The 26,134-nt window shown below is 45.8% G+C and overlaps 1 protein-coding gene across 2 annotated transcripts in view; it reads left to right on the top strand.

The window, feature by feature from the left end:
- Nucleotides 1-3,569: 3,569 nt before the first annotated feature.
- EDIL3 (EGF like and discoidin domains 3) overlaps nt 3,570-26,134 on the top strand; it is a 490,113-nt gene continuing 467,548 nt past the window's right edge. Inside the window, exon 1 of one of the 2 annotated variants that reach the window (XM_008261919.5) lies at nt 3,570-3,897. In XM_008261919.5, the coding sequence (XP_008260141.3) occupies nt 3,831-3,897 (67 nt within the window). In that variant the 5' untranslated portion in view covers nt 3,570-3,830. The remainder of the gene's footprint in view (nt 3,898-26,134) is intronic. The other variant, XM_051854033.3, reaches the window with a different exon arrangement.

Raw genomic sequence — 26,134 nt, 5'->3', positions numbered from 1 at the left:
TATTGCATATTATCGTTTGTTTCTTGACTAATTGAATGGTAATTTAAAATTTTTCTAGTTAATTTAAGGGGGGTGGGAGAGGAGGAAAGGAGGCAATCAGCTACGGAGGAAGTGTTTGGATTCTGTGTATGATCACTGCTCTCTTTATTTATTATCACCATCCATCGTGATCTGTGCTTGCCCACTTCTGGCCAAGGCCCTTTTTGTGCAGGACCATAGCCTCCCACTGGGAACTTGGTTCCCTTGCTAACTGCAGAATACTGAGCCTTCACAATGGACTGACTTTGAGAAAAAGGACTTGTAGTGGTCGAGATTCACTGTGTCCTGGTTCCGAGCTGAGCCTGAATCCAGGTCCAGGTGTGCTCCAGCACCCACGCTCCTCGCCTTTAAGAGCAACTCTTGCAAACAGTCTTAGCTGAAACAAACTGCCATAGACTGAGTGGCTTAGACGGCAGCTCTTGTCACCGCCCTGCAGGATGGGAGGACCAAGATGGGGCGCTGAGGTGGTGAAGGCCTGCGTCCTGCTTCCTGTGTGCTGAGTCCTCCTGTGGCAGGCAGAGAGCATGTCTCCTGTCATTTCTCACTCATGCGGGATCTAGGACCCTGGGGATTTAGGTTTCCACACAGGAATTTGGGGAGACAGAGACATTCTCCACAGTGAAGTCCAGCGAACTTCCCATAGTTTATTTTCTATTTGTTTTGCTGCTACTTTATTCTGCTTTGTATTAATGTGACATTTCCATTACTTTCCTTGTAACACTAAATCTACAAGATGGTGGTAACAGATGCTATAAGGAAAAAAAAAAAAAGCTTGTTGTAAAAAGAAAAAAAGAGAGGGGAGAAAAGTTTGCAAAATGCTGGATTAAGCACTTTTGAAGAAGTGTCTTAATCACAGAGCCATTCAGGGTACTCACTAAGCTACCATTCACCATGAATCTCTAAGAGGCTGCCTTAATATGGGATGTTTCCCAAAAATTATTTGGCCATGAAACTTTTTATTTTCCAGAAACCTATTAACAACTTCTGGAAAAGGAGGCCTGCAGAAAACAATTTGGGAAGTGCTGACTTCAAGTGATGTATAGGTTCATTTTCAGCCCTTTAGGTACATATCTGAAGGCGCTATAAAGCTGTAGGCTGGATCCTTCGTGATCAGTTCAGTCCCTCAGCACTGAACGCACCGGAAGAGATTCATGGCAGAGTTTTGTCCTTTTCTTTCTTCTCCTTTTTTAGAAGAATATCTGAATTTCTGTGGCCTTCTAACGTATCTTATCCTCCGCTTGTGAGGAGACTACACTTGAGTTCAGTGGGAGTAAAATGAACCCTATAAATGCAAATTAGAAAAAGGGACTGCATTCTTCCAGATGAAAGGCTGATAGATGATCATCATCATTAAGAGAGGGAGAAAGGAAATAACTCTGCCAGTGTTGCTAAGGGCCTCGCTCTCTCTCTCTCTCTCTCATACATACATACATATAACTACTTATCAATTTTATTGAAAACGAAACTTGAGAAAGTAGAGGTATTGAACTGGCAACATTGTTCATAAGTTGTCTACTAAGTAATAAAGACATTGACTGCCATTGCTCCAGGCATTTGGGCAGAGAATATGCACTTAACACAGTTTTGTGCCCCATGGAGGTTTTTTTTTTTTTTTTAACCTTTCTTGAAATTACAAAAAAAAAAAAAAAAAAAGGAAGAGAAATGTTTAGTAATGTACACCATTGCCAAGTATCGCTTAACTTCCTAACATGCTTATTAAGATTCATGTCTTTATCAGAAAAGTAGAAATAAACAGGGAATAAAATGTGAAATTGAGCAAAATTGTTAGCATGCTCTTTTTCCTTAGATCTCTCATGAGAGAGAGACTGGTTTCTAATTTTATATTTTGGAGATTTAGCATTATTCTCCAGGAACAAGATTAGAAAACTAACATTGCACATCTTGTTTCAAAAATTAAAGGAATACTTTCTGATGAACACGCCACAGAGTGGCCGAAAGCACGCTTTGAAAATGTAGTATTGCTGATGTAGCAGGAAGTTGGACACTGTTTGAAATACTTTGCTACAACTCTGGATCTGGTACGCTAACATCTGTGGCTTTAAGCAGAAAAATGGTGAAGAAATGACTCGGCTTTCCCTTGGCAAAGGGACTTTTTAAAGCGTGTTTTTACCCGCCCACCCTACAGGAGATTTGAAGGAACCCTACTCAAAGGGTTTTTCTATTGTGGCTGTTTCTTTGTTTGCAGTGAATACCACAGCTCACCTCCTTCTTGGTCTTTAGATTTCTCGCTCAGCCTTGCTCCCTTGATCTCAGTCTAAACTCCAAAAGGCAGGCAGCAATCCAAGTTCAAGAATTCAAGGAGGCAGACGGAGAGGAAGTTAGAGCTCTGATTCACCTGTAATTTTCTTGCGGATGTCTCCTTTCCACTTCTCCTCTTCCAGAGGCGCCCTTCAATTTCTCTCCCTCTCCCTCCCTCTCTCTCTCTCTCTCCTTCTCTCTCCCTCTCTCTCCCTCTCCCCTTCCCTCCCTCCCTCTCTCTCTCATACCTAGGGGGAAGAAAATGTACAAGAGCAGTGTTTCATCCTGGCAGTACCTCAAGGGTCGGCACTGGATCCGTGCCCCGCAAGCAGTCACGCAAACGGAAAAACACAGGCGAAAGCACAAGCCGCAGGCTCTAAGCCTGGTTCAGTCGCTGGCTTGGCAAAGACGGGTCCATTTGCATCGGGTTTGGTGGGCAGCAGTGAAAGGCGAATCAGCTCAGGGATGCTTCAAGCACCTGTCCTTGCCTCCTGCTTCCACGCCTTCCCGTCTGAAACAGCGCGCGGTGACCGGCCTCTGGCCTCTGCCCTGGCCGTATGCACAGCAGCGCCCGCCTCCCGCCGCCGCCCTCCCCCGGGCTCCAGGAGCCAGCCTGAGCGCGGACGCAGCTGGGCAGCCTGGCGGGGCCTCAGGACAGTCTGGCTGCGGGCGCAGCTGCGTTTCCCGAGAAAACCCCGCACAGTTCATTGTGCTGGGGGTTCGCTCTCTCTGTGCCCCAAGAGACACTTTCCAAAAAAAAAAAAAAAAAAAAAAAATCTCCCAACTTTTCCTGGCCATGTTGAGAAAGGAAGTTCAGGGGAGTCCCTCCACGCGGGTCATTGTAGAGTCCACGGCTGGGGACTGAAAGGCGGCAAGGTCGCCCCTCGAACCCCGGCAATGCAGGGAAGTCAGAGGGGGCAGCAGGTGCCAGGGTGTGGCTGCGGCGGTCCCCTTTCTCTGCCAGCATCAGGGAGGGCGGGAGCCAGGGAATGAGCTGGGAGGGCGGGGGAGGGGGAGAGGGAGGGGGCGAGGCGCGGAGCGCGGGGAGGAGCAGCGGCGGCCGGGCTCACACGCACGCCGCCTCTGTTTGTACACAGTGCGCTCCCGGCAGCCGCTCGCTCCCCTCGGTCTCACGCTTCATTGTTCTCCAAGTCAGAAGCCCCGCAGTGGCGGCGGCGAGAGCAGCGCCAGCCCGCGCCCGGGGGGTTCCTGGAGCCCGCGCCCCGCCCGCCTCGGCCGGGACCCACCCGCAACGCAGGCTGCGCCCGCCCGCCAGCGGCTCCGCCGGCTGCCTGCCTCCGCGCGCCCGAGACCGGCGAACGCGAGGACGCCCGCCCGTTGCCTGAGACCACCGCTCGCGCGCGCCTCCCTCTCCAAGAACTGGTTCAAGAAAGCGCTGCGGGAAGAAGCCGTCCGTCGTGCTGAATTCGCCAGCAGGGGCGGGTCCGCTGCCTGCCCTGCGGTGCCGCCTCGGCCGCCCTGCCCTTCGCGACGACCCCTGACCAGCCGGGGTCACGGCCGGAGACGCGACCATGAAGCGCTCCGTAGCCGCCTGGCTCCTGGTTGGCCTCAGCCTCGGCGTCCCCCAGCTCGGCAGAGGTGAGGCGCGGGGCCTGGGCGGCAGGGGAGACCCCGAGACACACGCGCGGGGGTGGGTTGCGAGCGCCGCGGGCGGCGCGGAGGAAGCGGCGCGCCCGGGATGCCCCGAGAAAGTGCTCGCAAAGTGCGCGCGGAGTGCGCGGGGCTGACCTGGGGGACCAGGGGTTGAGGCACCCGCATGAAATCCAGGGATCCGGAAGGGGACGGCGCCAGAGAACCAGCGATGCTCCCGGGATCTCGGCTCCAAGCCTGACCAGGCACTGGTGGCGGCGGCCAGGAGTGCCTTACTTGGTGCCGTACTCGGTGCGGGATGAGGCTGGAGAGCTGCAGGGCCGGCCGCCCCCGGCTGCGGCGCCTGGCGCAGGGCTGCGGGGATGAGCCCTACGCTGTGGGAGAAGTGGAGACGTCTCGCAGGTCCCTCCCAGCCCGCGAGCACAGCATCTGCTGGCCACGCACCAGCCCGGGGGACCCCAGGGAGCCTTGGAGCTGGCTGCGCGCTCCCCACGGCACCACGCGAGGCCAGGCGCGGAAAAGTTGTGGGAGCCGCGCGGGCAGCGCTCTCCATGATCGGCGGCTGTGTGGTGAGGTGGGGAAGCCTCTTCAAAAAATGTGCCTAGTTGCCCAGGCGACTTTCAGGTCTGCCAGGCGTGGCCGCTGGGTCCAGATGAGCCCGGTCCGACCCGATCTCGCCACCGGCCTGGGCTGGGTAAGGGGTTGAGAGAGGGCCGAGGGCGCAGGGGCTTGGGTGGCGCTGTCGACAGGCAAGGGCTGGGCATCACCTCAAGACCACACACTGCGTGGATGGGTGGATAGTGTGCACCCTCTATCCGCGCGCCCATCTGCGGGTCCCTGAGGAGAACCAGGGCGTCTGGGGCGCCTGCTTGCCCCAGACACCGGTGTGGCTGGGCAGGTGGCCCTGGCGGCCCTGCTGGCCAGGAGGCTTGGCTGCACCTCGCCCAGGGCCTTCTCCCCGCCCGGGTCCCGACCCTCGCGGGCGAGTGCAGGTGTGCGCCTCGCTGCGACCCCCACGTGTGCCGGCTGCGCAGGCCCAGGCCGCCCCTAGGAACGGTAGAGTCTCGTGGCCTACTCCCTGCGCCGGTTTTTCCCTGCTCTGATTTCCCCACTGGATTCCTTCCGCACTTTGATCCTCCCCGGCGAAGAACCGCAGGCACCGGCATCTCCTCCTCCCTTCCCCGCCGCCCAGCGTGAACGCACAAGCACACTCACCGGGAGCTCCCACGCACCCGCGCCGCGCTCCCGCTGCTGCCCTCCCTCGCCGGCCACAGGCCGAGGTGCGGTGCAGACGCGGGGGCACGCGCGGGGGGGGGGGCGGAGGCTGGAAGCTGCGAAGGTGCGCCCTGTGCATGGGGCCGCGCCCGCGTCACGAGGTCAAGGCTCTGGAGCGCCCCGGGGCGCGCAGCCGAGGCCCCGCAGGGTGCAGCCCCGAGACCGCTGTCCGCGGGAAACGCACGCCGAGCGCCTGGCTGCCCGCAGCGCCGGACTGGCCCACTCCAGAGGTGGGGTCTGGCCTTTCAACTGGGGTCCCCGCGGACCTGGCAGGGCGGCCGAGCACCCAGTGCGCCCCGGGAGGCCTCTCCCGAATGGAGAGGGAGCCGAGAGCTGCAGGAAAGGAGTGGTGTGAAAACTCATATCTCCGCCCTGTTTTTCTCCCTCGGTTCTGTGGAAGGCAGCGTGCACCTAACAATTAAACTTCAGGCAAACTTGCTGCAGCCAGCGTTGGCACAGAACATTTTCCTTAACGCCCCACCCCAAACCCCGTCTAAAGCCTGTTGGGAGTCTGTGTTTCCCCTGAGTGCGGCTTGCCATTTAAGCGCATTGATGCTTGCGATTTGCCGTGTAACTTCTTTCATCAGTCGCCTTTATTTTAAAATTAAACCAATGGATCAGTCAGACTGAATATTTTATTAACTCCTAAATTATTCATCGTTATGGGTTGCTCCGGAAAATTCAATAACATGCATGCAGTTGCAGCCGGCACGTGACATCTTATGCAATCTGCCCTGGAGCCTGTAGTTTGTGCCTGAAGTCCTTAAGCAAATGGCACTAAAAAATTTCTGGATGCGAACCAAGGCTATGCATCCCTGACATTCGCATTTCTTGAATCCACCAATGGCGATTTATCGTGCATCCAGCCGGAGACTAAATGGATACCTGAACAGCCTCACTCGGATGATGACACTGTGCTTCTATGATTGGTATCACAATGTTTGTGCAGACATAACGGGTTTCTGTGTTTTTATTATTCTCACACATTATCCAGTTTAAATATCCATTAACTAATACCTTAAAATTAAGTGCGATCTTCAGATTCAAAGTGAAGCATTTTTAAAACATAGTGTCTGGAAAGACTGACTTAGCAATCATAATAGAGTGCCATGTAGCACCCTGCTGTGACAGTTTTGCACTTGGGCCATGCCAGGCACTGCCATGGTTCAAGGCAGGTGTCCCTGGGGTGTTAAAAGTTTATTCCTGGAATACTGTGTGAGAGTTGGGATGTACTTTGTTCTGAACATGGATGGCTTTGAGAGCACCTTCATATGAAGTGATAATGGTGAAACAAGTCGAGTGGCCTGCTCTTCCTTCAGTCTAGCTGCTGCAGACAGCTCTGAAGCCGAGCAGACAATCAACCTCTGCACTCCCCTCTCATTAAAAACTCTGTTGTATTTTCCTCTGGTGTCTCAAGGTCAGTGTTCATAGGAAACAAGTATTCAGATTCCAGGATGCTTGAAGTGGATATTCTAATAGAGTTTTTCTCTTGCAGCACGTTTAATTTTTCCTTTCTGCAGAATGTATAGCAGTATAAAGCAATAGGATATACTTGACTAAAACAAAATACCATGGTTACCCAACTCCACGGCAAAGTCCAAGTGTGATGGTTTTCAGAGTCCAAGCAGGCAGTCCAAAGTGAATTTCATTGTTGTTGATCAAGATAAAGTTATTAATTGGGTAATTTTTTTTTCTTACATTTTTTTTGATCTGTTGAAGTTTTACATGATGGGGATGGACATGTATGTTATAGTTTGTGTGCAGTGTTAGAAAAAACTGCCTCTTCTGACAGTTTCCCGAAGCCTAAGAAAGTGATCCTGCTATCCGTTGTTTACGGCATCATCCACATGCAGGTGCAGTAGCTTCGAGTATGACTTACGATGTAGTAGGCTCCTTGTACGCCTGCCAAGAAAAAAGAAAAGAAAAGCAACACAAGATTCAGAACTCAGTTTAAGCCAGAAGTAAATCAGAATGTGTGGATGCTGACTGAAAAACTGCAAATTTGGGGACTGTGTAATTAGTTGTGTGGCTTCTGTTGTAACTAATCAACTTTTTCCCCCACTTACTTGCTAAGTAGCTTGAAAATAGACATTGTTTTTTGGGAAAAAAGCAGAAAACTAAAGCCAAGCTGTTCCTCTTGTTTCGGGAAGATATGTAGCATTTTTTTTTTCTTTTATCAAAGCCCATGTAATGATTATGATGTCTTTTTGGTAAATAAAACCACATTTACAAAGAGTCAAATGGCTGTCCATGTGAAATGGAATAATGATTGCAAGGCTTCTCATGCTTTCCTACATAATAATGCTAGGGGTTAAGTATTATCAATACTTGAACTGAATGAATTACTGCTTAATTGTCATGGAGCATACCTTGAAAGGGTCTTTGCTTTTGAGAGCATCCTAGAAGGGAAAAGGAGACTGGCATTGACTGTCTCCTCGCCAGCAGGTGTCAGGATAATCAATGGAGATCTTATAAAGGAAAGAGGTAAAAAAATAAAAGAAGTAAACAGTGAATGCTAATCTACAAGTCCACGCAAAATGACTTTGTACCCTCTATGATGCCGATGTTACCAGATTTCCGTACCATGAGGAAGAGAGGGAGAAACTACTGCTTGTACCATGGGATTTTAACAGTTCCATCTCCAAGTGTGCCAACCACTGGCACACTGAGGTTGAACCATTAGTTAACAAGAGTCTCCTGTGTCATTTACCAAGGAAATACAAGCTGCAAGCAACTAAAGCAATTACTGTTGAACTTCCCACACCCTTTGCAGGCGTACCCTCCATTTTCACCATAGGCTTTGATTATAGAAATTTGTGGCCTTGATTCACATGGATATGTGCATTCAACTTCATCCTTGCACACATCTACCACACTGGACAAAGAAGAAAGCTTTTGTTTTAAATTTGTCCTTTTCTCTGCTGACGGTCAAGGGTGTGTTTCCCAGAGGTGACAAGTTCCTGCAGAACATAAGTCACGCAGCCCCAGAGACTACAGGACATGATAAATATGGCTTTGTCACTACCCGTTGCAGCCAGCCATGAATCCCTTAATAGGCACCTGTTGTGAAGCCATAACTGTCAGTGACTTGAGGGCATTTATTTTGTTTTTAATTGACCTTTAACCGATAACTTTTCTTCGAAAATTAGTTCCAGCATCTGCTGGTACAGCCCTTACGACTGTTACGGATTTGTTATGAGTTCTCCTTTTTTTCTGCACTTGCTGTCTTCAAGCCTCTCAGATTGCTTCCAGTGGTATCCTTTGTGTGTCAGATTTGTCCGAGAATAAAAAGCCTCCCTCCATCCCATAGCTCCCTTTCCTTGCCAGATGTCTGTCAATTGTACAATTGATGAGGTATCCACTCCTCATTCCTACAAGGTCACAAATCAACGAAACCTGGAGAAATTGGAATGTATCTTCTTGTGAAGAGGAACATAAAGAAGGGTGATAATGTAAAGCCTCGTCTACCCAATCCTGAGGTTTAAAAATTGAGAACAAAACGGGATCTGAGGTATGAAGACACTCAGGGCTTCACACCTTGATTTGGTCCATGTGTGTCCTGCCTGACACTCTGACCTGGGCAGCGGTTTATGTCCACCCCCTGTGGAGCGGCAACTTGCATCTTCATCCACACAGCACAAGCTGAGAGCCCCAAAGAAGGAGTCAGAAAACTGCTGACCACCTAAAATAGATGCCACATTGAGGCCTCAGGGAGTGCGTTGTAGAAAAGTCTCTTTCTCTTGGCTTTCCAGTTCCTGGGCTCTCTGTAAACTGCATTGAGAAAATGAAAGGCATGTGAATCATGCACACTCTTACACCAAGAGAAGTCTAGCAACTACGTGGATAAGTGATGCCTTAGAGTTTAGGTGGATTCATTTAGAGAGAGAAAGAGAGAGGGAGGGAGGGAGGGAGGGAGGAAGGATGATGAGAGAAGGTTTAAAGGCCCAAATCCATTACTCTGGGGGAGAGTAGTACAATAATTGGTACCAGTATTGGGCCTGCATCTTAGAGAAAGGCTCACTGTAGATGTTCAACATGTGAAGGGCACCAAGTCTGTGCAATGTATACCTTATTGAAAAAAGATGTGGTCAGAATTATTTAATCTTGCAAACCTGCTTAGTGGTTGAAGAGTTAGGTATCTGAAGGATACCTTGTTTTTTCATCATGCCAGAGAAAGTGTTATCACATAATTTTTATCAGTTTTTTTCACCCAGAAGTAATGAAGTAACAGCACTGTAACACACAGAACTGAATTGTGTAGGAAAGAAGTGGACCTCACAATGCAGAGAACATCCTGCAGTCATGCGGCTGTGTTTTAAAAGAAGCTGTACTGCTGTTTTGCTTTTCAATACACATCATTGCAGTGATAGTAACTGTGTAGGATTTATTCAACAGCAGGTTTATAGTGCATGACACAGAAGAGCGGATTTAAGTAAAAGAATTTAGGTGAAAGCTTTTTAAGCACTAAAGCACTTTTGAATGTGACTGTTACTATGGAGAAGGAAGATTGCCCGAGCTTTACTTGTTCTCTTTTCTTAAACAGATATGTATCAAACTGATGGATCTCTTGAAAATGATTTCCTGCGGCATCCTATGCTCTAAATGGGGAGGCCAGGTCTGAATCTCTTGTTAGGTGATGACGTTCTTGATTGGAAGGTAATCCATACACAAGGTTAGACCACCCTGCCTTCTTCAAGTCTTGCACTTGGCATTTGACAGTGGTTTATTTGGGGCATGCCAAATAATCCTTTAAGCCCCTTCTTGTACTGAGGTCAGAATGACATTTAGATTTTACTGAAACTGGAGATTATATGAGGTCAGCCAGGGTAAAAAGGTTCATCACGCAGAGAGGGAAAAGACCAGAACAGTCAAGTGGAAACAATGGAGAATGCTGTCATTGGAATAAATGGACAACACCCTCCCTGTAATGCAGAGCAAACCTCTCCCTGCCCCCAAGTCGGCAAGAGTCTTCTGTTCATCCTCACATCTGGGACACCCATCAGATTTTTCTTTCCAGATCATACGTGAACTTTATCCACACGATTTTTCCTATTTATTTCATTTTCACTTTCCATAGTTTCCCGTATTTTAAGCCCCAGCTTTTGTAGAATGCTGTCTACAAACAAAAACCAAGTTACCCTTCCCAGTCCTTTAAAGTTGATATTTCAATTTCTTGTTCCCTATTTTGTGCTTCAGAGCCAAGAGTGTAGACAAGTGCCAGGCGGCACAACACCACCACCAGGTAGCCGCAGTAACAGCAGAATCCTCAGCGAACACTCACTGTACATTCACCTGCACAGAGCTGCCCCTTGCACACCCGATGAGTGTTCCTTTGGAAAATGCTTGCACATTTGAAACAGCTGTACATCTTTTATACAAAAAATAGGTCAGAAGTAGTTGGAGGAACTTGAAGAGCCGTGTTTCTGACTTTCTTACATAACCCTTTCTTGCAGTGTGTTGTTAAATGAGCCTACTTTGGAAGCATTTTTTTTCCCCTGCTATTGCAAGAGCACTGTTAAAAATATAATGTTAAAGTGCAGCCCAGATATAAAGTGCTTTCTGTGTTTGTTAAGAATCTTCCATTAGGGGCAGGCCTTTGACTTGGTGGTGAAGACATCCGTGTCCCCCCATCAGAGGGCCTCATTTGGAGTGCTGGCTCTGGCTCCAGACTGCAGCTTCTGGTCACTGCGGATCCTGGAAGGTAGCAGTGGTGGTTCAAGTAACTGGGTTCTTGCCACCCACATAGATGACTTGAATTGAGTTCCTAGTGCCTGGCTTCAGCCTTGTGGTTATTGTAGGCATGCGTGGGAGCTCAGTTTCTATCTATCTATGTTTGTCTGTCTGCCTCTTAAATATCTCTCTAGCTATCTCTATCTCTATCTCTATCTCTATCTCTATCTCTGTCTCTGTCTCTATGCAGGAATCCTCTACTGAAAAAAAAGAGTTCCTTCCAAGTGATACATTCCTTAGTTAGATACAAGGTTCTAACACTCTGGATGACTTGAATTTTGACCTACAAAAATACCTGTTGAGGGCATTGTTCTGTCTTTTTCTCTCTACCTGCAACCTGCTGCCTTATCAGCATACGTGCTAACAAGACACCTTCATCCTGATAGCTCTTCAAGTGCAGGAACTAAGTCTAGTGCGTATTGAGTGCCTTCTATGCATTCCACTATGGTGGAAACTCTAGGAGGCAGGTGCCCTTACTGCTGATTATCTGAATGAGAGAATGCAGAAGCAGAGAAGTTAAATAGCATCCTTTGATCACGCAGCTACTCAGTAGCTTGTTAGAACAAGAATCGGGCTCAAACCTAGAGCCTGCCCTCATCCACGAAAGGAAGCTTGTGTCGCAGTGAGTGACACATCCTGCACATCAGAGAGATATTTCGTGAAGTGACTTTATTTTGTCAGTCACACACCTCATCTGTAACCCAGTAACTGGTAAAAGTGGAAGATTGTTCGCTTGAGACAGTGATTTCTAATTTTAAAATTCATGTTGACAAAGTGTCTCAGCTCTTTGCATGTTTGGAATTCAAGGAGTATGCTATTTTGGTTAGAAAGAGTTAATGCAGCTTCCAGGAGGCATCATGACCAGGAACACTGAGGACCCCAGGGAGGAGAGGAGCATGTGGGAAAGATGCTCTCTTTACAGTCTTGCCATTAAATTTGACTTTGACATGAATTTTGGAGTTTCATTTGAGTTTTGAGGATTTTAATGCTTCTCCTCATTGCTCATTGCTGTTCAACATGATGTGTAGGGACAACTTTTTCTGCAATTCTCAGATACCTAATAAGGTACAAAATGATTCACGAGGTTAGCGAGATTTTTATTTCTACTAGTTTAATGAAGGTCTTTTAATTTGCCTCACTCCTCTTCCTCATTTAATTTTATTTCTGTGTAACCCTGTTAAGAAATTTTAGCCAAACAGAATCCCCGAATGATCTCATGCCAGACCAGCTTCAAAATCATGGGTTGCTTGAACAGTTGCTTAACCAAAGTCAGTTGGTTTTGAAAACTCATAGTTTATTACCTTTAAATATTTTACAAGATCATGAAAATTTCACCACCTGAGACCATCCTCACATCCTCATTAATCTTTCTGTGTGCATCAACACAGTGCTTAACAATGGAAATGGACCTCTGATGATTTCCCTAAAATAATCAAACAAGTTAAAATTCCAGAAACATTTCCCCCCTGTACCTTAGGAAGCACAAGTAGGGCAAAAATTCTTAGCCTTAATTAACAAAAAAAAAGAACCACAAAGGCCTGTGACTTGGAGCCCAGGGAGTTGGTGGAGATTGATCCTGAGACCACATGGTCTGGACCATGGATGTTTTACTCTGTGCTAAGCTGCCTTGTGTAGGGTCATTATAGTCGTGCTTGCTTTTTAGTTCTGGGCCTCTTGAGAGGAAAAATTTTGCTTTTTTAAAAAAATGCTTGCAAGCCCCTTATGGGTTCAACATTAACACTCTGTGCCAGCAGCATATGACACCTCTGTTCCTCTTTGGAGCCTTTTAGGGTTCTGTATGGCTTCAGCTACCTCTTCAGTGGCTCCAGAACTTGGCACTTCTTTTTCCATTTGCAGTTGTCCCAGAGCTTGGCTGCTTTTTCCATTTGACCACTGAACCAAACTTTTATAAGTGGGCGTGGGGCCCTTTTAACAGTCCGCATTAGACTTCCAGGAAGTTCCCAACACCAGTGGTTCCCACCTCTATTTTTAGGGTACCCACTGGCAATACTTTTTATTAGACTTCCTTGTCACATGGAGTTACTTCAGCTACCAGTAACTCTTAAATTTCTGACTTTCCATCTCTTACCAGAATTTTCTGTGTTTTGCCATTTTCACCTCCACTTTCGTGGACACTGTTCTTGGTCTGTATTTTAAGTTCCAGTTCTCCTTGCTTCTGTTTGGCGGCCTTACTTCTGGGGTCATCCATTCTTGGAAGGATTCTGATACTTAGGATTTTCCCCAGCGATTTCACCCATGTTTGCTTTATTTGCCCAAGTTATTAACACCTTTTTCCTCTTTATTAAGTCTTTGACCAAGGTAGTTCCCAAAGACCTTTGCCATTTCTAGCACTCAAAAAACATCAGTGGTGGGATCCATAGACAAGAATTCCTTGTAGGACCGAAAAGTATGGATTGAAGTTGTAAAGGGGATGAAAAAGAAAAAAAGGGTGTGGTGGTCTGAGGAAAAATATCACAGATGGACTGGAATGATCACACTGTAATCATAACAGAAGGAATTATAAATTTGGGAGGATAGCCACAGAAGTTATGGTCAAAGGACAATAGAGGACAAGATTATTAGAAGAGAAATGGAGGCACTGAAAAGTCAGATGTTGGAAAAACTCACCTCTGTGGGTACAAAAATCCCAGAAATATTGTGGCCTGAGAAGTGTTGAGTGGATGACAAGGAGCCAGGAGGCAGATTCTTCAAGGAATGGGGTAGGGGATGATACAGAGCTCAGTAGTAATTATAATATGTAGGTGGTGTTGAGGAGTGCAGATGCGCAATGGGAAATTTGAACTAGGCATTTCAGAAGGGAAGCAGGGAGAATGTTCTAGAAGCAGTGTGGAAGAGCAGGAGAAACTAACGCTACACCTTGAGACGTGGAAGTTGGGTGAGAGAGAGGACAGCGTCCAGTGGTGAGAAGTTCCAGGTAGGCAGTGATGTGGAGCCCAGGGAAGCCAGTTCTGGTCACTGTTCCCTTTGGTGGTCTTTAGCTTATAGCCTTTGATGTTAAACTTGCACCAAAAACGAATGTACCTCGCTAGAATCAGTGCTTTGAAGTACATAACACGTGCATGCAACAACTCTGTTAAACTTGACGACAAACATGTGGGGCTGTCCTTGTTCTCACTGCTGGATGCCGCTATGGACTGACAGCAGGGAAGGTTGTTGGCACTCAGAGCTGGGTTTTATCGCTCCAAATCCAGGAATCTGTGCAGTGTAGCACAACTGCGGAGAGAAGCCCCAAATCCCCGGAAGGATCCCGTCTAAATTTAACACGCGGCTGGGGACAGGAGATTGCCGCAGTTGTGCACTGACCTACTTTACCTCCTACGGATGGGCCTCTGTGCAGTTAGAGGGACGTGGAGCTTAGGCTCCCGGGCCTGGCTGCTGTGTCTGCACCTACCCTGCATTGTCGCCCACCATTGAGTGGATCACTTGCCTGAACGGTTCCTACTGGAAAACAGTTAGCATTGCTACCACGGAAGTGGTTTTTTTTTTTTTTTTCCCCCTTTCTAAAATAGAATTGTGTAACCCTGTACATGATGAATTCTTTTTCCTCAAATTTACACGTTTCAAATATTTGTAAACCATAATGTTTTCAGTTTCTGACATGCCGGAGTTGTACATTTTTCCCCCTTTAATCGGCCCTTGTAAACCATTCCTTTCATCATTTTAGTTGTTTCATTTGGAATCCGTCCAAGTAGCCTACATATTTATTCTGCACGCTTGCCAAGAATTCAACAGAGAATTCCAGGGAGATGTTTCTCTGAAATCCTGGCACACATAGAGACTGTATTTTTCTTAAACTACATTCTTAATTTTTTGATCTATTCTATTTGTCTTTTATGTTATTCCATTAGGCAGCCCTTTTCCAATTAATATGCAGCTAGATCATGTGTTTTTTCCCCTAACTTTGTTTCGCACTGGACTGCCCTGGAGTTTACTTAATGCTTCTTCATGTGTACTTCATATAATTGTTGTGACTGTTCTGTGAGGTATGCTTTCCCCACACCGATCTTGGAACAAACTAACTTCATTTCCTGCAAATGATACTGCTTATTGTGCTGTTATTGCTATTTTAATATCATGTACATATCTGCTCAATAATAATGCAGTGCACAAATCTTTATCCCCCCAGCTTTTGATTTTATATTGTCCTTTTTGGGGTCTTTAAAGTATTCTTCCTGACACTATGCTCTATCTCATTTCCAGGCACATTTGTTTCTTTCTGCATCTTTCCGTGGCTGTCTTCTATATGTTCCCATTTCTGTGCTCCTAGCTTATTCCTCAGTTTGAACTATGCAAACCTCATCCATCTCTCTCTGATCCTCTTCTGAAAATAACCAGTGCTCCAACACTCTCCCTCCCTCCCTCTTGCTCTCTGCCTGTCCCCTCCCACATACACATACCCCTCCCTGCCATTATTCACTATCATTTGTTTTTTAAAAGCTCCTTTCAAAAATTGTAGTGATATAATGTTATCTCATCACTTGTTTATTTACTTATTTCTTTTTGACCTTGTGTCCAGGGTAGATGTGAAGAATATCCAGCATATTGTTCCTTAACGGAACACCAAACATGGTGTCTTACGCATAGCAGACACTCAGTTAATATTTGTTTGCTGAATTTATGCATGCATGCATGCATGAGTGAGAAGCAACTCTGCTGGTATGCACATCTTTTTATAGTTAATGTAATGTGTTCTTTTGATGGGCCTATTAAGTTATTTAATAAATCCTTATCTACGTGATGCACTGATGCATTGACTTGTGAGTCATGTTTCAAGGGATACATTTTTAAAAAGTAATAAATACTTGAATGGTGGCAAACTCTAAGAACTGACTGAATTAATGTCCTGTTTCTATAGCTGTCTAATTTATGAGCACTGTAAAAGAAAGATTTGGGTTTTAGCTTAAATAATCAACTTGCAATAAAATAGTGGTAAGTTTATGTAGAAGCTAGCCTGAAACTGTCATTTTATTACCAAAGTTGACAAGAAAAGTATGTGCAACAGTATCCAAACACTCGATGCTGTTTTTAACTGTCAGATGGAGGAGCTGCAGGTAACCCTTTGATCTGCTAATTGCCCAGGGTGATGAAAATCACTCCTAGAAGCAGTGCAGCAATAGCGTTCCTCCAACCAGGGCTTCTTCCCCCTCCCACTGTGCACATACATCTGCTGAGCCCAGAGGTGCAGGGCAGAGGGCAGAGGAGAGAGGCGGTTTCCCCCAGGAGCCCAGAACCTTGGAAGGGGCTGTGCCCCGAGTTGTTGGTGTGATGTGGCTCTCCTTGTCACTGCAGTCTGCTGTTTGTTCCCTTCGAGGCAGCTATACCTCCACCTTTCTTAAATTCCCCGGAGGCTCTAATATAATTTCTATGCTTGGACCCCACACTAATTGTGTGATTTCCATTCCTGGTCTGAAAATCCTAAAAAGGACCAATTTTTCCAAAAAAGTTCCATAATGGAAAGGACTGTGTGGAGTAAAAACCATAAAATCTACCATTTTGCTCTTTTTTATGAGATAAGAGAAAACTTTTGGCAATGACTTTTTTTGTTTTATGGCAGAGCAGTTAATGTCTTACCTTTTCTTTAAAGTATTAATTTTTTGATAGCTTCTTAGCCAGTAGACTCTCGTCTTAGAAAAATTGTAATGGTAAAACTTTGGTGTCTCTATTTAGGGACTTGCTTACTTCTGGGACTGGTGCTGTGGCACAGCAGGTTAACCCTCTGCCTGTGGTGCTGGCATCCCATATGGGTGCTGGTTCTAGTCCTGGCTGTTCCTCTTCCTGGCTGCTCTCTGCTGTGGCCTGGGAAAGTGGTAGAAGATGCAGCCATGTGGGAGACCTGGAAGAAGCACCTGGCTCCTGGCTTTGGACCAGCCCAGCTCCAGCCATTGGGGCCAACTGGGGAGTGAACCAACAGATGGAAGACCTCTCTCTGTTTCCCTCTCTCTCTCTGTCTGTAACTTTACCTCTCAAATAAGTAAATAAAAAAATTTAGAAAATAAATAAAATAAAAAATACATTTCTTAAAGTAGGAATATTGAGCAAGTAACCCTTCATCCCTCCCTTCCCCCATTCTTACTCCCTCCCTCAGTCTGTCTGTCCCTCTCTCCCTCCCCCTCTTCTTTCCTTCCTTTGTTTCTTTCAAAGACAGGGAGACAGAGTAAGAAGGAGATGGAGAGACAGAGAGAAAGTGCTCCTCTCTGCTAGTTCACTCCCCTGAAGCCCACATTGGCTGAGGCTGGACCATGCTGGAGCACGGAATTGGGAACTAACCTAGGTTTCTCATGTGGGTGGCAAGACCCAGTGCCTTGAGTCTCGGGGTCTGTATTGACAGGAAGCTGGAATCAGCTGGGGAGGTGGGACTTAAATCCAGACACTCATATAGGATGTGGGTGTCCCAAGCAATATCATCACCTACCTCATTTTTAAATTTTTGAAGTTTTCATTATACAAGACTTTAACCTCTTTGGTTAAGTTGATTTCAATATTTATTATTTTTGATGCTATGGAAAATACAAAAGTTCTCATAAATTCTTCCTCAGATTATTTGTTGCTAGTACATAGACATGCAGCTGCATTATATTGTATCCTGTGACTTTTCTGAATTCATTTATTAGTCCTTGTAGATCTCTCTGTGTGTGTGTGTGTGTGTGTGTGTGTTTGTGTGTGCTTAAAATGAGGAAGCAAGGTTCATATAGTAGCCATACTACTTGGAAACAGATAAAGATACTGTATCCTTTCCAACTTGGATGCCTTTATATATTTTTTTCTTGCCTACTTTCTATGTCTAGAACTTGCAGTAACATGTTGCACAGAAGTGACAAAAGTTAGGTATCCTTACCTTATTCTGAGTCTTAGAGGAAGAAATTTCAGTCTTTCATCATTGAGCATGGTTTGTTTGTTGTGTGTTTTTTATTTTATTTGCAGCTTCTACTATGTTCAGGTTATTTCCTTCTATCCCTACCTTGTTAAGTGATTTTATCATAAAAGGATGATGACTTTTGTCAAATGACTTTTCTCCATCAACTGTGATGACTGTGTGAATGATTTCCCTAATTCTATCAGTGTTGAGACATCCTTGAATTCCAGGAATAAATCCCAACGGCTCATGGTCTATGATCCTTTCAGTGTGCTGCTGAGTTTGGGTGGCTGGAATTTTATTCACAATTTTTGCAACACTGCTCATTAGGGATATTTGCCTCTGGTGTCCATTTCTTGGTCAATATTTTTGTCTGGTTTTGGTTTCAGGGTAATGCTGGCCTCACAGAATGAGTTAAGGACTGTTCCCCCCTCTTCAGATTCTTGGAAAATTTGGAGAGGGGTTGATACTAGTTCAACTTTAAATACTTGGTTCAGCTCAGCAGTGAAGCCATCTGGCTCAGGGCTTTTCTATTTTGGGAGATTTTTAGTTGCTGAGTGTGTCTCCTTGGGTGTTCATGTCTATGCACTTGTGTCAGATTTGGGAAGGTTTCAGCTACTATTTCTATCACTACTGTAGTGCCCCCTTGTGCATGGTTTTGCTGTCCATCAATTCAGCTGACCCACAGTCAACCAAGATCTGCACATAGAAACATGGGAAACTCCAGGAATAATAATTTATAAATTTTAAATTGCACAGTGTTTTGAGTAGCATGATGCCGTCTTGTCCTGATCCATCTTACCTGGGCTATGAATCTTCTCCACGGTGAGCAAGTGATTTATGCTGTAGATGCTCCCACCCATCAGTCTCTGAGTGGCGTTTCAGTGGTCAGATCCGTATCGTGTTATCACCATGTTTGTGTTCAGGTCACCCTTTTCCTTATAATGGCCCTAAAGCACAAGAATAATGATGCTGGAAATTTGGTTATGTCAAAGACAAGGCATAAAGTGTCTCCTTTAAGTGAAAAGGGGGAAAGCTCTTGACTTAAAAAAAAAAAGAAAAGAAAAAGAAAGATATTCATATACTGAGGTTGCTAAAATTTATAGTGAGAAGTGACCATCTGCCTGTGAAATTGCAAGAAAGGAAAATAAACTTGGTGGTTTTGCTGGTGTACCTCCAACTGCAAGTTACGGCCATGGCCCCAGTGAGTGATAAGTGCTAGATGAGATGGGAAGGGTATTAAAGTATGGAATTTGGTACTGGCTACAGTTTCTCTGTCCATGGGGGATCTTGCAGCATATCCAAGTGACTTCTCAGCTTCTTTACATGAAAACACGCAGTTGATGTTTAAGTTCATTATAGAAAACAGTAGGTCATTTGGCAATATTGGGAATGTAAAACAGCACTTCCAAATATTGAACTGTTAGCAGGCATACCTGTGCAGTGTAACTTGAGTTGGCGATTTTATTTGATTCATGTAATCTTCGACAGACACTGGTATAAAAATTGAAGGCCTGTTCAGATACTTCATTCCTTCCCTAACACTTATAGAAGGAAATTAAAGCAAAATAAGTTGATGAACCACTTGGTTGCACTACAGGGCCTTAAACCTGGCTGTTTGCTTTTGTTGTAGTAAAAATGAAAGTATGTAGGAAAGGAAGAGACATCATTGTGTGCATTTAAGTCTGCTAATCCAGGAATTAAAGTGGAAACCCCTTCAGGAAACCTGTTAATACACGTTTGAGATTAAAACCGGGTTCTTCTGGCCTTGCCGCTGTTTTGGAAGCTAGGTTGTGAGGTGTTCTGCATCACGTGCTCTGTGTGGGCATCTGCTACAGCTCATGACTGTGGAGGATGTCATTCCAACTGCAGCTGTGAAAGTATTGACAGAGGGGCTGGCGCCGTGGCTCACTTGGTTAGTCCTCCGCCTGCAGTGCCAGCATCCCATGAGGATGCCGGTTCTAGTCCCGGTTGCTCCTCTTCCAGGCCAGCTCTCTGCTGTGGCCTGGGAGGGCAGTGGAGGATGGCCCAAGTGCTTGGACCAATGCACCCACATGGGAGACCAGGAAGAGGCACCTGGCTCCTGGCTTTGGATCGCTGCAGCGCTGGCCGTGGTGGCCATTTGGGGGTGAGGGTGAACCAACGGAAGGACTACCTTTCTCTCTCTCTCTCTCTCTCTCTCTCTCACTGTCTATAACTCTACCTATCAAATAAATAAATAAATAAATATAAATAAAGTATTGACAGAAAATGCATGTGTTGAGTCAGCATCTCAAATAATGAAATCTGTAATGCAAAAACAAAATAAAGATGTGAAGTTTGCAGAAAAGTAAGCTAAAATTCCTTGAAAGTTAAACAGCCTTTAAGAAACATGGGAGGTAATGAATGGAATTTTAGAATTTCCTGCCATCACTTTATTTGCTTTGAAATGAGGATAATTTAACAATGTTAGAGAGATGATTACCTCTTCTATTTGCAAAGATGTTAATAGTTGTAGTTATTCCTAGCTTTTTTACAGAATAGTTCACATATCAAGAACACTTTGTAGAGAGAGGGTTCATTCTGTTTTAAGAAGCTAGAAGTATGTGTGTGTGTGTGTGTGTGTGTGTGTGTGTGATGATCTTACTCCAGAAGGTAGGGGTGTTTGTGTATGTGTCTTGTGATATCTTACCTCAGAAGGGGTGTATGTGTGTGTGTGTGTGTGTTTGTGTGTGTATTTGTGTGTCCATGAGAATGGGATGACCTTATCCCAGAAGGGTAGCAACACCAGAAAGTGTTTATGTGAACTGTGTCTGTTTCATTTCATACCTGGACCGACTGCAAACTGATTAGATTTTACACAAAACTCATCAACTGTCCATCTTTTCTATTGCTACTGGTTTTGGAGAATTGGCTTAGCAAAATGGAACACAGCCAAACCATGAGGTGGGATGTATGACTCTGAACTACTCATTTCTGGCATCCTTTCAGCACATTAAAATAGAGTTAGAAACATACCAGGGGATTACAATTCAATCCCATCAAGGTGGCATGTACCAATGCCATCTCACTGGTCCCAGTGATCAATTTCTGTTCACAATTGATCATAATGATAGGACTAAGAGCCAAAAGGAGCACATAAACAAGACTAGTGTCTGCAAATACTAGCTGATAGAATAAAAAAGGGAGTGAACGATCCAACATGGGAAGTGAGATACACAGCAGACCCATAGAATGGCAGATGTCCTAAACAACACTCTGGCCTCAGAATCAGCCCTAAAGGTAGGCGGATCTGGCTGAAAAGCCCATGAGAGTATTTCAGGCATGGAAAGCCAAGACACTCTGGGAAAAAAAAAAAAACACACCTAAATGAAAGATCTCCGTGAGTGAGATCCCAGTGGAAAGAACAGGGCCATCAAGGAAGGAGGTACCTTTCTCTGAAGGGAGGAGAGAACTTCCACTTTGACTATGACCTTGTCTAAATAAGAACAGAGTCGGTGAACTCAAAAGGCTTCCATAGCCTTGGCAACTCATGACAAGAGCCTAGGGTGATTACTGATGCCATAAACAAGAGTGTCAATTTGTTAAGTCAACAACAGGAGTCACTGTGCACTTACTCCTCATGTAGGATCTCTGTCCTTAATGTGCTGTACATTGTGATTGAATGCTATAACTAGTACTCAAACAGTATTTTTCACTTTATGTTTCTATGTGGGTGCAAACTGTTGAAATCTTTACTTAATATATGCTAAACTGATCTTCTGTATATAAAGAAAATTGAAAATGAATCTTGATGTGAATGGAAGGGGAGAGGGAGAGGAAAAGGGGAGGGTTGCGGGTGGGAGGGACGTTATGAGGGGGAAGCCATTGTAATCCATAAGCTGTACTTTGGAAATTTATATTCATTAAATAAAAGTTAAAAAAATATTTAATATGTTAATATGGTGCCTAGAACTTTTTAAGAGAAACATGTTGCTGGAAGAATCTTGCTTATGACATTGTCCAAGTAAATTTTTTGCCATTTTATTAAATAACTAAACACTCGCCTGGGTTATTGGAAAAGAGTTTGCATCCCTGCCGTGTGAGAGGCCACTGTTAGCGATAATCCTGTACCCGGTCCTCCGGTGACACGGACGTAACACATAGGAGTGCAGCAGAATGTGAGGAAAGACGGCTGTTTGTCATGTCCAGCTAGCAGTAAGAGATGATCTGTGCCAAGTTCCACCTTGAAACTTGCTTGGGTCTCTCTCTCTCCCAGTGTTTACCGAGGTTTTCACTTCAGTAATTGCTGCTCTAGAGGTTGTAGCCTGTGCAAGTGGTGGCATTCCTTACTCTGCCTTCTTTTCTAATCTAATAGGAAATGACTGCCGGAGGGCATTCAGTTCATCTGCTCACCGTATGCTAGGAGAAGATGGGCGGGAGCAGTGAAGTTATCCCCAGTCTTGGAGCACCTTGGCCTTTATTTGACCAGCCGCAGTGTTCAAGCAGATTAGCTGGGTTCCCACTCTGTTACTGGAACTCAGGGAAGACAATACAGAGATTCGTTCCTGTATGTCCTTACAATTCTCTCAGGTCCAAACATCTGGGAAGCTTTTTTTTTTTTTTTTTTTTTTTTTTTGACAGGCAGAGTGGACAGTGAGAGAGAGACAGGGAGAAAGGTCTTCCTTTGCCGTTGGTTCACCCTCCAATGGCCACTGCAGCTGGCGCACCACGCTGATCCGAAGGCAGGAGCCAGGTGCTGCTCCTGGTCTCCCATGGGGTGCAGGGCCCAAGCACTTGGGCCATCCTCCACTGCACTCCCTGGCCACAGCAGAGAGCTGGCCTGGAAGAGGAGCGACCGGGACTAGAACCCGGTGTGCTGGCGCTGCAAGGCGGAGGATTAGCCTAGTGAGCCGCGGCGCAGGCCTGGGAAGCTTTTAGATTGTGAATTATTCAGTTACCCCTGCAAGACCTGGACTCTGACTTCATTAAATCTCTCAATTTTTCTTTTTTTCTTGATTAACCTTCCCCTGCCTTGTCTTAGAGTTTTTGTTCAGTGTGTTCAATGTTGTCCCGCTTTAACCACACTGCCTGGGTGCTTCGGCTCCCGGGATTCGCTGGCCTGGGCGGCTTGCACTGGGTGGTAGTCAGCGGACAATGGTAGGCATCAGTAAGTTGTGGAGACATGGGTTGGTCACCGCTCTGCGAACCCATTGCTCATCCAGGTGTCATGTAACTCTGAGAAGTACAGCATCAGAATGAGAGCTTTAAGTTCTATCACAGTGATCACAGTGACTGAGGATGTCTACACCACAGTGAGACTTCTGGGCAGTTCATTCACTCCTTGTGGACCACAGAATCAGAAGAGAGGAGATCAGGGGGCTGAACTAGAGGTTCCGTGGCTCCAGCTCCTGTTCTCCCGGCCAGGGTGTGGATGGACAGTGCCGAGGTCAGCCTCTCTACCTTTCCAGCTGTGGTCTCTCACTGCTGAGCTGCCTCTTCCCATCCTATTCATCCACCAAATCACTTTGATTGCCACGTTCTCGTTTTTGATCTGGAAATGCATTCCTTTAGCTCCAGAGCTACTTTGCTGTCCTTAAGTCCACACTCTGTTGAGCTTTTACAATTTAACCATCGGGTGGTTGATTTATTTTTCACATTTTCAAGCTCTCAGGGGATTCCTAACCTGTTTCAGATTGAAATAGTATGCCTGAGCCACAAACTAGAGACCATCATGTTGAAGTTTAAACCATGGTTTTGTTATTTATTTCAGAAATAAAATTGCATATTTTAGAAATGCGATTTGGGCTTGTACATTTAATGATTAGCAATGTGCTATAATAAATTATTTATCTGATTTAGTGCTTATCTGAACGAATTTGGGGCAAAAGTTGGTCACTAGGGATGATATTTATCCAACTTCTTGCTGTGTTGAGTGTGCCTGCTTTGCACATTTTATGATAATGCTGTGAAGACAGAAGTGTATGCGGATGTTTTAATCAATCAAATGGTTGATTTAAAAATGTTTCCTCACATTTAAGTTATCTTTGATGAGAACCACGAGCTCTAAAATGTTCATCTTAATTTGTGTGTGGCAGAGTAGCAACATAATTAACATAGCAGTTTTTGCTAAACAAGCCCCAAACCCCATACCTCCAGGAGTAGGGTCTTTCAAAGTAATTGCCCAGAGGGGGCTCATCCTTCTTTCCAGAATGACTCAGGGTTGTCCCTGTGGTGTCTCAGGCTCCCTCTGAGGCTGCCTTTAAAGCCGCGAGATAAAATGAAGACCATCTTTTCATGCCATAGTTAGCCTCTGTCACGAATCTGTTTGCTCAGCTTCCCCTCAGCCAGTTCTCTCGGCATGATGCCGGGAGAGGCTTCAGCCGTCCTAAAAACCATTTATAACCTCAGAGGATCAGACTCTGCCTGCATTTAGGTCCTTTAATCTATTGCAGCGCAACCCGTGAAAGCAGTTCCGAAAGGGAATGCCTCACTCTCGCAGAGCGAGCCTGTGTTGCCTGCATCACCTCACACAGTGGTGTAGATGTTTGAGATTCTGAGCAGCTCTCTTCCGTCACCTTCTTGTTTATACATCATTAGCAAACACTGCCCTATCGAGGGCCCAAGGAAAGATTACATGAACTGGTTAGGGGAGACCAGGTGTATTTCCGAGTGCACAGCCTGCACGGGTGGTGCATACGCTGGAACTAGCCTCTAACCAGCGAGGTGGCAGGGTCTACAGAGCTCATCAGTGTTGTTCAGACTGCTCCTGGGCTGTGTGCAGGACTCTGTGCTTAGTCTAAGATTCTCGTGAATTCCTGTGGCTTCCAGCACAGAACCGCAGCCCTGGAGAGGAAGCAGTGCATAAGGCCACTCTGTCCACTTTACTGGTGATTCACAGGAAACTTTTGATGGATGATATCGTGGGGCCCAGGGAGGGAATGGGGTGGGGTGCAAAGCTCCCTAGAACTCATGTGGGAACAGACATTAAAACGATGGTTCTCCCACCATCCAAAGGGCCAAATCAGAGGTATTTGAAGAATCAGACCTGGAATCCATGTAAGGAGCATTGGTAGGGATTGCTAGGTCTAAGATTACAGCAGACAGAAATGATAGTACTGCATTTATCAGATTGTGGTAGGCAGAAAAACGGTCCCTGAAGCCGTCCACGTCCCTATCCCTGAACCTGCAGAGGAGCGACTCTGTAGGGTGAGTAAGTTAAAGATCTTTTTAAACAGACTTCTTTTCATCTACTTGAAAGGCAGAGTGAGAGCAATAGAGACAGAGATCCTCCATCTGCTGGTTTACGCCCTAAGTGCTTGCAACAAGCAGGGCTGGACTGGGCCAGGGCCTGGAGCCTAGAGCTCTGTCTGTGTATCTGGGTCTCTCATGTGGGTGGCAGGGGGAATTCCTTGATGCGCATTAACAGGAAGCTGGGTGGGACGCAGAGTAGTGGAAACTTGAACCAGGCACTCTGAGATGGGATGCAGGCATTCCAGGCGGTAATTTAACCTGTGCCACAATACCCACCTCAAGTTAAAGATCTTGAGATGGGGGAATGATCCTGGATTATCTGATAGGCCTGATGTAATTGCAAGGGTGCTTCCATGAGAAAAAGGAAGGTCAGAAAGTCAAAGGAGGACATGAGATGCCAGAAGCAGAGGAGAAGAGGCCTTTAGGGAAGAGACTCTCCCTGCCCTTGTTGGCTTGGAGAGAGCAGGGGGGAACCAGTCAAGCAAGCTGAGAAGGAAGAAAGAGGTTGTCCCCAGAGCCTCCAGAAGGGAGTGCAGCCTGGTGACGCCTGGACTTCAGTCCGGTGAGAGCCCCTCTTAGTTTTGTTCACTGGGCCTGTAAGGTAAGTGGAGGTGTTTGCAATCCAATGAGTTTGTGGTAATTTGCCACAGCTGCAGTAGGAAAGTGATAACGCTGCCCCACTCAACCTAATCGGGCATTCCCTCTTCGTCATTGTGTGGGGCCCTGGAGCCTGGGAATAAGATTGTTTTAAAACATGATTTCTCATGCAGTCGGCTCGCCTTTTGTAAGACATTCATAGAGTGAATTCATGTGGAAGAACAACTAAATTAGAGAACAATGCATTTAAGCATGTTTTTATCAGTTCACTCGTGATGTAACAGTGGTAATAAATTGACACAATTTGCTAGGAAGATTTAGTTTCTTTTTGTTTAATTTTAATGTTAAACTATGCCTTCCAGCCCCCTTGTCACTTGGTTAAAAAGAACCTGGAAAGTATCTGTATAATTTCACAGTACTAAAATGCTGTTGTATCTAATATTTCTGGATATAAGAGGGCCATGTGCTCTGATTTGGAAGCATTTTTTTTCCTCACAAAGATCTCTGTATCCATAGCAGTCAGTCTGACAGAATTTG

Source organism: Oryctolagus cuniculus, chromosome 14 (genome assembly GCF_051225735.1).
Source record: "Oryctolagus cuniculus isolate XC-2025 breed Fujian yellow rabbit chromosome 14, ASM5122573v1, whole genome shotgun sequence".
Classification (NCBI taxonomy): Eukaryota; Metazoa; Chordata; class Mammalia; order Lagomorpha; family Leporidae; genus Oryctolagus; species Oryctolagus cuniculus.
The sequence above is the reverse complement of the archived record's forward strand: the minus strand, read 5'-3'. Positions and strand labels throughout refer to the sequence as shown.